The 17,033-nt window shown below is 32.9% G+C and overlaps 2 protein-coding genes across 2 annotated transcripts; one reads left to right on the forward strand and one right to left on the reverse strand.

Moving 5' to 3' along the window:
* Positions 1-317: 317 nt before the first annotated feature.
* On the reverse strand, positions 318-2,649 carry LOC146956641 (protein PSK SIMULATOR 1-like). The gene has a single exon (XM_085730166.1). It carries the CDS (start codon positions 2,212-2,214, stop codon positions 478-480), a length of 1,737 nt encoding a protein of 578 aa, XP_085586292.1. The 5' UTR covers positions 2,215-2,649; the 3' UTR covers positions 318-477.
* A 13,631-nt stretch (positions 2,650-16,280) lies between these two features.
* On the forward strand, positions 16,281-17,033 carry LOC146956642 (uncharacterized). Its single transcript, XM_085749550.1, has 2 exons — positions 16,281-16,656; positions 16,759-17,033. Exons 1-2 carry the CDS (start codon positions 16,281-16,283, stop codon positions 17,031-17,033), a joined length of 651 nt encoding a protein of 216 aa, XP_085605676.1.

Genomic DNA, 17,033 nt, shown 5'->3' on the forward strand with positions numbered 1-17,033 from the left:
AGACATTGATACACCACAAGAATGTGCTCTTTAATTAAGAGGGACTCACTCTCTGAATTAGCACGATGAACCACTTGAACAAATCAATGGAATCATGAACCGGCGGCAGGCAAGAATCTTAGATCTTTTGGCAGGATTCTAAATTCATAATACAGAACTTTTCAATAGAGTAAATGCATGGATGAACTAACAGAAACTAAAAGAATGAATATTCATAGAGAGCAACATGCAAGCTGCACATAAACATAATTAGAAGTACAATATGAATGTTTTTGCCCATTTTATAAAAAATATAGCTGATATTTTTATAAACCAAATTGCAACCAAAATGCTACTATGCTTTTCAAATATTCAACAAAACTAATCCTCGATTAATGTACAAACTAATCCACTGTGGTGTCAAAATGATACTTTTGAATGGTACGATAAATTAAGGAAATGCTCACCACACTGAGGATTACAATATCTAGAATGAGTTTAATCGAGTAACGAATCACCGCACTGCAATTTCCATTTCATGCAATCTTCCAAATTGAAACTGCTTGCACAACCCAGTAATGCGTTTTGTTGTTGTTCATAACGACATATATAGTTCAATCCTTTAAGAAGTTCACATATAGCTTCCTCTGTCTTTATCTTATCAGCAAAGTATAATGTCTGAAATAGTAGCACATTTGTCCTGCTAACTATTCCGCGTTGCTCAAAATTCCTCTCACTTTGCCATTTCATCATATTATGAGCAAGCGGAGCAAGCCACCGAAGTATCCCATCAAGAGTCGCCTTCCAGTCATGTGCAAGAGGGGCGTCATATATGGCCAAATTCTTGACATATGTCTTAAGTTTGGCCTTCAAAGATATCCTTAAGCTAGTCGGCAGCATCTTATATAGATCATCTCTAGCTTCCTCGCCAATTAAATGTGGAAAGCTAAGTACTTTCTCAATGACAATAATGATATTAGCATAATGCAATGCTAGAGCACATCCTCCAAGAGTAGAAGGAGGAGCATAAACAACAGCTAATCCACTATTTGGACCAAAGGTTGAGCATAAGTGCTCCTTTTTCTTGACAATATTTCCAATCCCAATAGGACTTTGAGAGCTTGATACGCAACTGTATTGGTCCTCACGGTCGATAGCAACATCATCAAAATCGTCGAATTTTGAAACTGAGCTACTTAAACTGAGACATTCCATGAAAAGTCTCCCAGGACTTGTTCCACAAGGAAAACCAAAATCTTCAAGTTGAACATATGCTAAGTCACCTCTCTTCATATCTATATGAGACCTACTACTACCATTTCTCCCAATTGAACTCAGATTGTAACCATTTTTCTTGCTATGATTGCGTTTCAACTTCTCCGACAAATTCACCTCAACATTAATCAAGCTAGACGCCGAACCACATTCATTTTGCCCAAGTGGCGAACCTTCACAATTACCAATCACAAGGCTATCCTTCCTCGTAGAATCACCAAAGACCATACAGATTCTTGCATACAAGGTACAAACTGTCCTAGCCAACAACTCAACAACCTTATCAAAAGTCTGATTCCAAAGTGAAATCTCCTTAAGCTGCCTCACATCTTGCTTCTGCCATACAAGCCTCTGCTCAAACCCCCTTCTACTCTCCTCATTCTGGCTATTATTCTGAAACTTCTTCAGTGTTTGCTCCAACTCATTCAAACCCCCCATTTTACTATACAAACTCCTAGTAGCACTCACATACCTATCCATTTTCCTCACCATTCCTTCCATATGCTTAACTAAAAACCCCAATTCATTCACATCTATAACACCACTAACAACATCACCATACACATGCTCAAAGCCTTGCAAAGCAGGCACAGAACACTTCTTCCCTAACCTAGAAACTACACCAGCAACGCGGTTCAATTCCTCGAGCTTCTCACGTCGAACAAGCTCGAATAAATAACCCTCTTCTGAAGAAACCAAATTCCTAACACCCTCTGAGTTCAAGATCTCATTCCTTAACTTTGTTATCTCAGATTCAGACAATGATTTATAAAGTTGAATGGTTTTGGACATAACATTAGCTACTTCAAAAGAAAGAATACCTATAGTTTCTACTTTCTTATTCTCTTTCCTTTTAGGACCATGTTTTCTACTAGTAGAAGAAGTTTCAAGCAAAAGGGCTTGTTTAATATTTGCACTTACTTGGTTACCCATCTTCAAAATCCAAGCTTCAGCAACCATAGCTAGTTAGCTACCACTTTCGCCAAATTTTCCTTCTGCAACAGCCCAAAAGTGAAACTTTCTAAAAAAACAGAATTTAACTAAAGAAGATCGAACCCATTAAAGGGAAGAAGGAGAAGATCACAAAAACTTGCTAAAAATCCAAACTTTCATGGTAAAAAATGGTTTTTGAGATGAAATTTTTGATGGGGTGTAGAAAAAACAAAAGGGTGCAAATAGAATAAATATTGAAGAAGTCAAAAAGTGGCATAGCAATAGCAATGAGAAGAAGAGACAGAAAGAAAGTGGAGGGAAAAGGTTAAGGGTGTGATGTGTTCTTTGTCTCATGTTCTACATTTCAAAAAGGAGATTCAGAATTTTGAAAGTAAAAGGACTTTTCAATTAAAAAAAATAAGTGCTTATTCAATTTTGAATTTTATAGTGTCTGTTACTGATATTGCGTCATTCAATTAAATTTTGAAGGTTCTTTTTTGAGTAAAGAAATTAAAATAGTTGCCAACTTGTTGCCATTGTGAAGTATGCAAGTTTAACTTCTACCTACCAGCCAAAATAAGGGTACAAAACAGCTACACGATGCATAGACATTATTAAAAATATGTTAAAAATGTATACTACTATAATTGTTCATACACAAAAAAATTTAAAACTCAACCTTGTTGATTGATCAATATATTTAAAAGAAGTACAATTTAAGCAATAATGTATATTGTTTATTTATTATATAGTATTTTATTACAACTATGTTTTGATGATGAAAAAAATTAGTCAAAATTTATGAACTATATTAGTGCATTATTAGTTATATGGATTAGGCATGGTTTTAGTTGTATTTCATTTTTTGAACATTAGTATGAAGACAAAACATAAGTCAAAGTTGTTAACCAATGTGGTGTTGGTGGAAGCATCTTGCCCACAAAGAAGGAGGGTCTAAAAAATTTATCTATTCTCACACTATAAACTTAATGGTTAGGGAAAACATAATATTGACATATTCTTTTTTTTTTGAGGAAAATATTGACATATTCTTATCAATCAACAACTCATCGATTTTCTACTCTTTTATATCTTTTTACAGAAAACTTTCTTTCATTTCTTCTATTTTTTGAATTCAATATTTAAATTTTACCATTTTTTTTCCCCGCTCATTCCAATCTTCTCTTTCACGCTCCTTGCATTTTCTCTTTCTCTTCTTCCCATTTCTTTTCTCTTTCATGTGTTACCCTTTCATCTCTATCTTGTCATATTCGAACACTAGACATTTAATTTCTTAATTATTTTAATCACTTAGTTCAATCAAGTGAACTACTCATCCCAATGTTTATTTAATTTTATTTAGACATGAAACTTTGATTTTTTATCAGCACCACAATGTAACAATACCTTGAAGAATTCTGCTCTTTACCCAAACTGTTTTGCTCATTCTCAAAGTAAATTACCTTTTTACCCTTACGCAACTTAACATGCGCTAGTACAAGATGGTACGTGAGTTAACGCAAGTAGCATGACTTAACTTACGCTAGTGCAAACCAAACGCAACTTAAGTCACGTTGCGTGACTTAAGTCACGTTGCGTGACTTAAGTCACGCTAGTTCACCAAAACATACTATGTGTAGCGTGAGTTAAGTCACGCTAGTTTTAACACTAGCGTGAGTTAACTCACGCTGGTGCTGGTGCTATGTACGCTGCAGACCAGACTGGCAGTGGCAGTGGCAGTAGCTGCTGCCTTTCATTCCCTGTTTAGTGAACATGCAATTATTCAATAATAATTTTGGTACAACCATTCATTTATTCAACCAGAACGAATAATTTAGAGAACGAATAATTTTATAAACACAATTTTTACGAAAAATAACGTAAATGTCATAAATAAGCTCATCCGTGCAAATGTAAAAGTAGTACAACCAAAATGTCAAGAAAATACTACAAACATCCAAAAAGTCATAAAAAAACAAGTCATAAACTAAAGACCATATTGCTGCTCCTGCGGACTCCTAGACCTCCTCCTCGGAACCGGCTGCTGCTCAAACACGCTATAATCGATATGAAGGCCCTCCAAAATGCCGAAGAAGAGTGGATTTAAAACCACCTCCGGAATCTGCATCGCATGCTCCACTCAGCCTCTGATGTTGTTGATGACCTGCAATGGATCGGGAGGATGTCTGGCCCACTCCTGGTCAACAATAATATCCTGGTAGACAGGTCTCGGCATGAAAATGTCAGGCTCTGGAACAGGGTTGACGATGAGAGGATGAGATACACGGTAGAACCACCTAATGTACCTATCTGAATGCTTCCAAGGCTCATTGTCCGGGACCTGGCGACCCCTCTGCTACTGGGAAACGACATGCAGAGCAAACTCCAAGAAGGCAGCAGCCACATCTGCTGGGGCAAGAGGCATAACCGTAGTAGGAGGTCGGGGAACCCTCTGAACATGTCCGTACTGCCACGGCACCCGCTCCGGCAAGTGACGCACCATCCCCTGTCTGCCGACCATGATCCATCCGGAGTACCAGCACACGTCCTGAAAAGGTGTCACGTCTCGTCGGTGCTCGTACAGCCTCTAGGTGACATGACAATGCTCCATCGAATCCAACAAGCCTCTGAAATGGTCAGCATGTTTAAACCCCCTTTGAGGTTTCCATCTACCCACATACGGGTTCTCCCGGTCGTAATCTGGGTATCTCGACCTCGGAACCACAAGTCTGAAGTGAGTTATAACCCATCCTTGCAAAAATAAAGAGACAAACCTATATCAGCACACGAGTGTCATACAAGAAAGTATACATTTACGTTTAACTTAAAAAAAGAAGAAAAAATATATTACCACAAGTAAGCTCATGTAACCACCAACTGAGCCAACATTTGAGTCTGAGGTAAGATTCAGCTGCTCATACAAGAAAGCAAGTCTCATCGCGCTCCATGACCATGTGCCTATGTTAGCCAAATCCTAAATCGCAAGCATCCACAGCAGACTAATGGTTTTGCTGTTCTTGCAGGCAAAAAGGGTGTAGCCAAGCAAGAGCAACAAGAACGCCTTGACACAGGCAGGCCTAATACGACTCAGCTCCTGCTCCTCCTCCTCTTATAAATCCTCCCCCAGCAAATGGTTACACCTGTTCAACAGGTGATCATAACGGTCTTTCAGGGCCGTGTAAGAGACAGAGGCACCAAAATCAGTCACCTTCCCAACCGCATCCTCCACCGGAAGCAAAAGGTGAGTCACCAACAGATCCACAGCATGGTCATGATCTAAATCCTCCTCCTGAATGAGCCGTCCAGAGATGGGGATGCCTAGGAGACAAGCAACATCATCCAGTGTGATGGTCATCTCCCCAACAGGCAGATGGAAGCTGCTGGTCTCCTGATGCCATCTCTCAGCCATGGCACACACTAACCCGTGGGAGATGTTGTCATACCCAGTCAGAAGGAGGGGCCTTAGACCCGATCTATCAACCGGTTCCCAGAACCAAGGGTTATCATCTACCGGCAACGGAAGGGACATGACAGAAAGCTTCAGTTTCCTCCCGTGCGAGATGCCAGTCATCTTAGGATCCGCTTGCAACTGAAATACAAAAAAACAAATTAAATTAGTAAAATAAATATGACAAAATAATAAACTATATATATTCTACGTAAAATAAACATGACATAATAATAAACTATATATATTCTACGTTAAAAATAAATCAATTATACTTAAATATGTAAAATAAGCATGACATATTCTACGTAGTTATACTTAAATTAAAGGCTTAATTGCACTTTTGGCCCCCTATCTTTTCAAAAGTTGCGATTTTGGCCCCCTAACTAATTAAAATACAAAACAGCCCCCTATGTATTGGATCTTTGGCAGTTTTGGCCCCCAAGGCCACTTTTGACTTAAGTGAGGTGCCACGTGTCGACCATTGTGGATGCCACGTCAGCAAAGACTAAGTCAAAAGTTGCCTTGGGGCCAAAACTGCCAAAGATCCAATACATAGGGGGCTGTTTTGTATTTTAATTAGTTAGGGGGCCAAAATCGCAACTTTTGGAAAGATAGGGGGCCAAAAGTGCAATTTAGCCTAAATTAAATAAACATAACATATTCTACGTAAAATAAACTTCACATAATAGTAAAATATCATTAAATTAAATAAAGCAAATTATACTTACTATTTTATCGTTCCAAAGCTTGCATGCCACGTGTTTACCGAAGTCCGATAAAAGAGACAACTCGTAAGGCCCCCCTGGAAAGCCCCCATCCTCATCCTCCATAACATGCTGCTCAGGATGTTGCTCAGGATGCTGCTGCTGAGGAGGCTCGACATACTGCTGCTCAGGGTGATACCCCTCGTGAAACTGAGGGTGATACTCATACCCCTCCTGATAGTGATAACCCGACCGAAATCCAGCCTGCTCTTGATAATGCTGATCATGATAAGCCAGCTCCTGATAATGCTGCTCATGTTGGTACTGTGGCGGGTCCACAATCTGGGATGCACCCGTCTGTGACGTCGATCCCCCTGCAACATCAACAGTAGCAAGACTCGTGGCCCCCAGTCTCCCTCGACCTCGACCAGCCGGAGGCTGTAACGCTTGCTTCTCCCTCCGTGCACTACCAGTAGGGGCACGCCTCCCAGCCCTAAAACTGTCATTCCTCTCCTGCTCAGACATATCTGCTCAAAAACCAAAAAAGCTTTAACACATTTGCATATAATTTCAACAGCAAAACATGAGTCATCTTTAATAATACAACAACAACACTATAATGTCGACAATGTCATTTGAATCCATAAACTACTACATTGCAGTCAAATTAACTATCATCAACATTATCAAACATAGCTCTAAATAATTACATCATTAACAATAAAAAAAAACAAAAAAAGTATCATTGAGACATATCACCGAACACGTAGTGTGCATTTTTCAAACAACTATGTAATCAAACATTTTCTAAACCCTAAACTACCACATTGTACCCTAAACAACATCTAAACAACAATTCCTAAGTTAAATCATCACTAACAACCATAATCTTTAACATGCAAGACAATTTTTTAAAACCTAAAAATGTTAATTTTCTACAAAAATTCAAAAATTTCAACCAAAATAATGCAAAGAAGTAGTATAATAATCACTTACTTGATATTGTGGACGAAATTTGGTTTGAATGGCGCAAGAATGGTGAAATTCGGATTTGGGGATGAAATTTTCGTGTTTGGAGAAGTTGAAAAATGGAGGTTTTGTGTTCTGTGTTGCTGTTAAACTGACTTAAGTCACGCTGCGTGACTTAAGTCACGCTAATCTTATAACTGACGTGAGTTAACTCACGCTACGTGAGTTAACATACGTAAGGGCAAAAATGTCATTTACGTTGGGAATGAGCGTTTCCATTTGGGTAAAGAGCAGAATTCTACCTTGAAATTCATGCTTCAATGGATCATTTGGTTGTGTTTTGTCAAGAAAGTGCTTGGCCTCTATTCATGCTTCAATGGGCTATGCTTCAACAATACTATGAGTTTGATTTTTAATACGTGGTTGTTTGGCCTTTATATAAGTTATTGATTGTTGAGCAATTTCTATTCACCTAAACCATTTTCTCTATTTTGACATGAAACTATTTTCTCTTCCAATAACTTTCAAAGGTTCGGCTATTTATTTCTTTCTATATCACTAGTTTGTTGGCGTATTTTTGTGGTAGGATACTAGGATACAATATACTATCCTTCTAGAAAAAATTTGCGAAGAAAGTGTTTCGATTTCACTCTACAAAATCATGCAATTTAGATTTAAACAAGAGTATATGTATGTTGTCCATGTCTTTAAAAAAAAATGTATGTTGTCCATGTATATGTTTTGCTCTCATGTTTTTACGATTTTTTCCTTATAAGCTCGACCTCAACAAATATCAAGATAAAGGCTGTGATTTTGGGTTTCAAAGTGAAGCTTTGAACAATGAGGTCCTTACTATGCTGAAGATATATTTGGATCATTTCTACTAATTAAGAGTGCTACTAGTTAGTGCAAAACAACCATTTTTTTTCTTTCAACTCTGCTTACTGACCTTGAATCAATGAAGGATAACAGCCTTGCCACATCTTTCTTCACGTGAGATTTCTATATTTTATTGATTCTTGATCTTTATTGTTTCAATCATAAATGAGATGATTGTTTTACATCAAACTTATGGAATGATTTTTATATTCGATTGATCCTTGATCTTTATTATTTCAATCATAAATGATTGAAGACTCTATTTTACATAACATTTATGGAATGATTTTTCCACTTCCTTAATAACATCATCAATTAATTTTGATGCGTTATTCAGTCACTAAATTAAATATTCCAATCTTGCTGAGAGTCTGATTTTTTTGACCGTTGAACCTTGATCTAGCAATTGCAGGTAAAAACATAGATTTTTCAATGAAATTTTCGATTTTCCAGGTTCGATATGGCGAATCCTCTTCCGCAAGTAAGTAATAATTGGTTTTTTTTGTTGTCATCTAGAACCATATCTCATCAATGAACACGATCGGATCATGAGAATTAAGTGTAGAATGTCGCCGTATAACTCAAGCCTTTTACAATCTTATCAATGATGTTTTGTTAATGCCTACAACTACAACAAACTCTAGAGATTGAAGAGTTGACTTTTTTGCTGCGACGAAACTCGCAAAAAAATTACGCACAGACCAACTATAAAGAAGAAGTTTTTTTTTTTTAAAACAAACATATTAAATTTAAAGATAAAGTATATTTTTAATCCCATAAATTATAATTTTTTAGGTTTAGTACTCAAAAAAAATTATTCAATTTTTGTCTCAGTTTCTTAAAATTTTACAAAAAAAAAGTGTTTTTAGTCTTGAATTTAATCTCTAACAAAAAATTAAAGACTAAAATTAACAAATCTTAAAAACTTAACATAAAAATCGCTATTTAGTCTTGACCAAAAAAAATTTGCGCTATTTAGAAACGTTGGGAAAAATACGTTTCAAGAACCCAATCTCATCCATAATTGTCTGTTTAATAATAGATTAATAATATCTTTTCAAATGTAAATAAATAGGTTATTTGCAAGAAACTCATTGTCCATTTAATTTGTCTATGACTATTGTCTTGATAATTTTTATTGTTGAAAAAGGTTTCCATATTGTTGTTATTGAGACCGGAAGTTTCAAACCAATACAAATAAATCTATCAATCATGTAGTAATATTTTTTATTTCATTATTTATGCTAATTTTTGCAACTAAACTTGTTTGGAGTAGCTCAATGTTTATTATTTGAGGTAGCCGGATATAAATACATACGACCAATTCAAGAATAATATTTTTTTTCCCATATGAAGGGCTACACCCCTGCTTCTTTAGATGACGGAACTTCACAAATTGAATACTTTATAGGGATACAAAAATTGGGTATTAAAAGTCGAAGAAAAGTTTTAGCGGGACAAAAATAAAAAATTGAAGTATTTAGAAGAATTAAAAACATATTTAACCTTGTAATAGTATGTATAAATATTTAGAGTGTGACTATTTTTTTAATAGTATATGTTAATAATTAGAGGGGTAATTTTTTTTGGTATTTGTGTGTTTACAAAAGTGACTTTCATTTTACGCATTTGTGCAAAAAGAAAGAAAGAAAGAAAGAAGAATAGTAAAAATACAAAAGAATATATGAAAGCAAATGAGAGACGAAACAAAGATTTTATAAGTCACTTTAAAAAAAAAATTATGTTTTACTTAAGTCACTTTACAATATCAATGCATTATGAATGATTTTTTTTCCTATCATATCCTTTACCATTTATTATTCTCTCTTATTATAATACTTTTAATCTCTTTTTCACATGTCATTAATAAGGAATAATTTTATAAAATCACTCATAATTTCTTTTCCCAATACAAAATTATCTACATTTCTTAATATGTGTGTAAATTTCAAAACGACTTATGTATAATTTTTCCATAAAATAATAGAACATTACAAATTTTATGCGATTACTTATAAACAAAATCAGTTATTTGATAAATAAATTATACATAATACATAAATGTAATAAATGTTAAAACTTACAATCACTTTGTATTTGTAAGATATATAATGTTCATTCTTGCATGACACGCATGCTCAAAGAATCATATTTTAAACATGAAAAAATGAGGGAGATATGTGTTTTATTTGCAAGATGTATCGGTGGTTCGTGTATATAGTTGATGTTGTTGTTTGTGATTGAAATGCATGACTCCAAGAGTCGCATTCAATACATCAAAAATATGAAAGATATATATATCATTGACAAGACATATTGATGATTCATGCATGTAGTTAGTGTTGTTGGTTTGATTGATATACATGACCTCCAAAATCATGTTTAATTCAACATAACGAGAGAAAATCAATTGTGTGTGACTTATCTAATATTTTCTATATTGATTTTTTTATTTTGAAATAATGATATACTAATCGTGTTTTTATCTTTTCTTTAAGTAATAAAACACACATTCACCAAGGTATGATATGTCTGTAAAAAAATATCTCTTTTCTAATTGATTCAAGCATGTTGTGATTCAATTCACAAGAATATTAAATATTGCAATGACTAATTTCTTAACATAATTTAAATTTTTTAATTTTTAAGTTATTTCATCTATACTATATATAAAGAAAATAACATATTTCAACTCTTTTTGGCTGACTTTTTTCTTTCCAAAAATGCCCTTGATTTTTAATACAAATAACACATGTAACAATTCAAGCATGTTGTGATTCAATTCACAAGAATATTAAATATTGCAATGACTAATTTCTTAACATAATTTAAATTTTTTAATTTTTAAGTTATTTCATCTATACTATATATAAAGAAAATAACATATTTCAACTCTTTTTGGCTGACTTTTTTCTTTCCAAAAATGCCCTTGATTTTTAATACAAATAACACATGTAACAAATAGATTAGAACAAGTTTAAATGTTAAAATAAAAGTATAACAAACACAACTGTTTAGTTGTTCCATTTATTATTTAAAAAATGTAACGAACTAGATGAGTGTACATATACTTAATTTTTCATTATCACAATTATACCCTTAAACAACAACTTTTTCTATAATAAAGATTGTCGTTGGTGTTATTAAAAAAAAGAATTTAGATTATATTTTTTTGTTATATTGTTGGTTTCATTAAAATAGATAATCATGGTTAGTTTGATTTGTTATAATTTGAAAGAAAAAACATTTATATTTTACTTTTAATCAAGATTAAAATTTTGTAAAAAAAACATCGTTCATAAATTTCAAATGTTCGCCCAATAAAAAGAGAAAAATAGTAAACTTAGTTGTTTAGTGAGATTGAAGTTTAGTCAGTTGAGAAAAATAGTTAGTGGTCTTATCTTGTGTCGTTCGTTGTGATATTTTAGATTTATTTGTATACTACACAATGAGGTATCTTTTTTAATTGATAAATTGTACATGTAGCTATACTAATGCTATTATACATTAATGAATTTACCTTTTTAATTCTTTTTTTTTTAATTTGCAACTTAAATTTTTATCTTCACTTTTACAACCCTAAATTTTCATTCAAGCTCTGCCATTGTCCACAATTTCTTTTTTTAATATGATTAAAACAGGTAGCACTATTATTTTAATTGGCTCAAGACACGAAATATCTCAGGACGAACATTGCTTCTTAATAACTTACATTGTAACTTATTATACTTAGAAACAATAAAATATAATAGATATTTTAAATTGGTAATTATTTTTCTAAAGGGAATGGGTGTCCTTGTCTTTTACTGATAAATATAAAAAATTACACGACAAAAATATTTATCACCAACACATAATTTTACATATGAATTTATTCAATTATGTTTGATTGTATGATGTCACATAACATATTTTTTTGAAGTTACAAAACAATTAAATCCAAATAAATTAAAGATCATCAAAGATATTCACATATAAATTACACACGAGATTAATATTTATTATGAGACATGCAAGATAAGTTTTTAACAAATTAATTACAAAGGACAACAGTTTTTTTTTATAATTACAATTTTATTTTGTACCATACAAATCAATTTATACACATGACAAAATTGAATTGATCTTCCTTCAACAAAAAAAACATTGAATTGATCTAATCTTTTTACTTTTAGTGGAGCATCCTGCATTAATTGTTCATAATCTAAGCGCAACATGCAAATAAATTTGCTTCGACTCCCAACCTACGTGGAGCATCCTGCATTGGTGTGTTGCCAGTATTGGTTTGATTTCTAGTGGAAAAAGCAACATTGGAGGTTGAGAGTTAAGGAATAATAGACCGTTTATTTACTTGAATGAATTTTCAATCATAGTTTATGCTTTTCTTAAAAAATCTCTAAAGAATAATACTCCCTCATTTTTTAGAGACTAAATCTCTAAAAAGTATAAAATTAGAGGAATGATATTTTGACAACCAATTTCCAACAACTTTTGGTGACAACCTTTTTCCTCTCTTTCTATTGAACAATAACAATAGAGAGAGAAAAAGGAAGAGAGAAAATAAAAGTATAATGAGAGTATGAGAGAGAGAGAGTTGTCACAAAAGTTGTTGAAAAATGGATGATCAAATATCATTTCTCATAAAATTATGAATTAGGATCCATTGACACCAAGTGTCAACGAAACACGTGTCAACGAATTCGTTAACATCAAATCACATTTGTTGATTTTATTTGATCCAAAGGCTGATATTTGTTTACTTAAGACTATCATGTAGGATTGATTTGAATGTTTTATTTCATACTAAGAATGAAGTGGGATCTCTCTCTCTTTTTCCTCTCTCTTGTGAGCCGTCACAAAAACCCTAGTTTCTTCTCCATCATCCACCAAAGAGGGGTGATTTAGGGTCAATTTTTGACCCAAAATCACCCCTCTAACTCGTTTTTCTATTTCCCTTTTATTGAAATAAGTGATTTTCACATCTATTTCGTTTTATTTTGTGATTTCGTCGTCTTCGTGCGACATTGGTTGTTCGTCGTCTTTGTGCGACGTTGTTTGTTTTTCTTGTTTCTCTCAGGTATTTGATCGCTTCAGATTGTCAGATTAGCTTCGATCCAGTGCAAATCCAATCAATGACGTTGGCGTCATCCACGTTGCAGATCCGGAAACATGGTTATTCCGGAGATTTAAATATAGTCATATGTGTAGGCATTTGTACTTTGCCGTTTTATGCTATTAACATGGATGCTGTGAGCCTGTTCACAGATTCATCCTTTTTGTTTTTAGCGAATTTACATTATATCGATGTACTCTTTCAATTTGAATGAATGAATATTTTTTATTGTCAAAAAAAAAAGACTATCATGTAGCATATCTTATTGTGATTTTCATTTCCTAATTATGCTATAGATTTCTCTCTCTAATTACTCGTGATTACTCTCTAATTACTAGTGATTTCAAATTCATTAAATAATTTTGTTTTGAATGTGCAGCAAACATTTCTTCTACTTTGTTTCTTCTTTCATGAAAATAATTTTGCTGCACATTCATCTAATTACTTCGTTTCTTCATCTAATTACTTGTGATTTCAAATCCATCTCCTTCCTGTGCTTGCACATGCTCAAACATTTCACCAATCTAATGTGTTGCTCATGAAAATAAAAATCCCACTATTCCATTGTGGTATAGATTAACTGAATCAAAAATTAAAATATAAATATATTTAACCTAATTTATCCACAATCACACCGTTATTTTGACCCATATTATGGTAGAATTGCGTGCCACAAAAATATCGTTGAATTGATTCTGTCTTCCACACACCATATCACCAATACAAAATAATATGAATTGTTGGATGCACTTTTTGGAAATTTCATGAAAGAAGAAACAAAGTAGAACATTCAAAACAAAATTATTTAGGCTCTGTTTGGTAAAAATAGCGGATAGCTGATAAGCTAGCTGATAGCTTATAGCTGATGACTGATAGCTGATAAGCTAACTAAAGTGTTTGGTAAAACTAGCGGTTCAATTAGCTGATAAATGTAAAATGACATAAAGGGCATTCTTAGTTCATACTAATAAATTTATTTTCAATTCATAATAAAATTTATTCTGTAAAAAAAATCATAATTAAATCTATATCAATTAATATAAATTTATTTTAAAAGGACATTTTAATTTATAATATAAATTAATTTTTCTTAGCTAAAATTTATATTCTATTAAGTGTTTATACGTTATAAAAAATGTTAAACATAATAAAAAACACCTAATGTATTATCATATTTTTTAATTGACTTACCAAGATGTATTATCTATAAATAATATTATCTAAAAATATGTAGCTTTCATAAGAGGAAAAAAAATTACCAACACGTGTTGTTAAGTTATCGTGAAAAAAAAGGTTATCGTAAGACAAAAAAAAGTACGAAAAAATGTATACACAATGTTATTACGTTATCGTAAAAAAAATAAACATTGGAGAATTATCGAGTAATTTAATGCAATGGTTAAATGCAATTACCAAAATATTAATTATAAAGGATAAAGTTGAATTTTGCTTTGAAAAATAAGGGTAAAAATGGAAGAAAAAATGAGAAGCTAAAAGCTATAAGCTCAAACGCTACTTGAAGTAGCTTCTGAAAAATAGCTTATAAGCTCCTGAAATAAGCTATAAGCTCGTTGTAAAAAGCGTTACCAAACAGAGCTATTTTTTGTCAGACGAGCTTATAAGCTATGAGCTAAAAGCTAAAAACTCTTTTTTGGTGTTACCAAACAGAGCCTTAATGGATTTGAAATCATGAGTAATTAAAGAGAGAAACTTGTAGAACAAATTAGGAAATGAAAATCACAATAAGATATGGTACATGATAGTCTTAAGTAAACAAATATCAGCTTTTGGATCAAATAAAATCAACGGATGTAATTTGGTGTTAACAAATTCGTTGACACCTAGTGTCAATATAGATCCTGACTTTAAAATTATTTATGTCAAGATCAATTATATTTTAATGTATAAGAAACATACTTAAAATCATGCTTAGTGAGTTAAACATTAAATCATTTCTTAGTTGGTTCAAACAACTACCAGTAGACTCACTTGGATGCCAAATGCTCTAATAATGATAAATTATAGGTCTAATATATCTTTTGATCTTTTAAGTTTGACAAAAATATTGAGTTAGTCATTTAAGTTTTTAAAGTTTTAAATAGGTCATTTAAATTGTTAATTTAATACATTGTTACCCTTTTAAGGACCTGTTTGAAACTTAAAAACTTAAAAAGCTTCAAACATATGCATTAAATTAACAACTTAAATGACCTATTTGAAGTTTAAAAAAACTTAAAGGACTAACTCGATTAAAAGATCAAAAAAAGTTATTTGGCCTAAATTATAAAAAGAAAATCGAAAGAAAGAAAAAATCAAAATTGTTAATTTTTTTTTCTTCAAGTAATCTAATAACTAGAGTCATACACTTTAAATGTGAAAAAGCCGATAATATATGGTTCAAATTCATATCCCTACATATCAACGTCTTGCAATTAACAATTGAATTGTACTTATATAACAAAGTTACTACTTTCCCTCTTCTTCTCTTCTCTCGATGCTGGGTCTCGAACCGAGTTCCTCTAGGTTGTAGGACAAACCACCAAGTGACTCTTCGTCATTTTTTTTTTGTTGGTCTTCCATCTTCGTCGTTTAAATTATAGGTGAATTAATTACCTAATCTTTCGTAGGTTACAACTAGTTGTAACCCTACAACTGTAATCTTGCTATTTTTTTCATAAACTTTAATTAAAGGGTTTGGTGTTTCAAAATATAAAAAGAAATAGTAAGAATACATGTGCTTTTTTTTTTTTTTGAGGGAAGTAAGAATACATATGCTAACTAGTCCCAATTTTTTTTTTTTGTGCTGATCATATTTTTTATACTATTACTTTTTTTTTGAAGAATTTTTATACTATTACTAAAAAACCTTTAAAACAAATTTTTGTATTCCTTAAAAAAAAACTAATTTTTGTATTATTTAATTGATAATGTCTCTTTATTTGAGTTATCAGTGCATAAGGAGTGTTCGGTGGAGGACATGACGAGTTTGGGGTGGATGGTTGGGGGTGGTGCGTGGAGATGGAGGAGGCGGTTGTTGGCTTGGGAGGAAGAAAGTTTGAGGGATTGTTCTGCTTTGTTGGTTAACGTTGTTTTGCAGGATAATATACAGGATTCTTGGAGGTGGCTTCTTGATCCTACTCATGGTTATTTGGTTCGTGGGGTGTATCGTTATCTCACATCTTTTGAAGAGCCAATGTCTGCTGGTGCTTATAACAACGTGTGGCATAAGTTAGTTCTCTCTAAAGTGTCTCTCTTTGCTTGGCGACTATTGCAGGATAGAATTCCAACAAGAGCAAATTTGGTTTCAAGACATGTTATCCAACCTATTGATAATTTGTGTGTCGGTGGGTGCGGTAATATCGAGTCGGCGGATCATCTCTTTATTTGTTGTAACTTGTTTGGAAGTGTTTGGTACCTCATTTGTCTTTGGCTTGGCATTTCTTTTGTGTGTCCAGGGTTGATTGTAGACCACTTTACTCAGTTTATTCATATGGCGGGTTTGCCAAGATCTTCTCATTTTTACTTCAAGGTTATTTGGCTAGCTAGTACATGGGCAATTTGGAAGGATAGAAATAATTGTGTTTTCAAAAATACGGTAGTTGATCCTTTCAGCATACTTGAAAAGGTGAAGCTAAATTCCTTTTTATGGTTATCTTCGAATCCTGTTTCTCTTGATTTTAGTTTTCATGATTGGTGGAGACACCCCATTCTTTGTATGGGTGTCATGTAA

Source organism: Medicago sativa, chromosome 1 (assembly GCF_051527215.1).
Source record: "Medicago sativa cultivar Bolivia chromosome 1, Bolivia_mono, whole genome shotgun sequence".
Taxonomy (NCBI): Eukaryota; Viridiplantae; Streptophyta; class Magnoliopsida; order Fabales; family Fabaceae; genus Medicago; species Medicago sativa.

Excerpts from the sequence above, each read along its gene's own strand:
- LOC146956641 (XM_085730166.1), bottom strand. The coding sequence starts at position 2,214 with ATGGTTGCTGAAGCTTGGATTTTGAAGATGGGTAACCAAGTAAGTGCA.
- LOC146956642 (XM_085749550.1), top strand. The coding sequence starts at position 16,281 with ATGACGAGTTTGGGGTGGATGGTTGGGGGTGGTGCGTGGAGATGGAGG. Across the intron at positions 16,657-16,758 it reads TTTGTGTGTCGGTGGGTGCG|GGTTGATTGTAGACCACTTT; the intron begins GTAATATCGAGT and ends TTGTGTGTCCAG.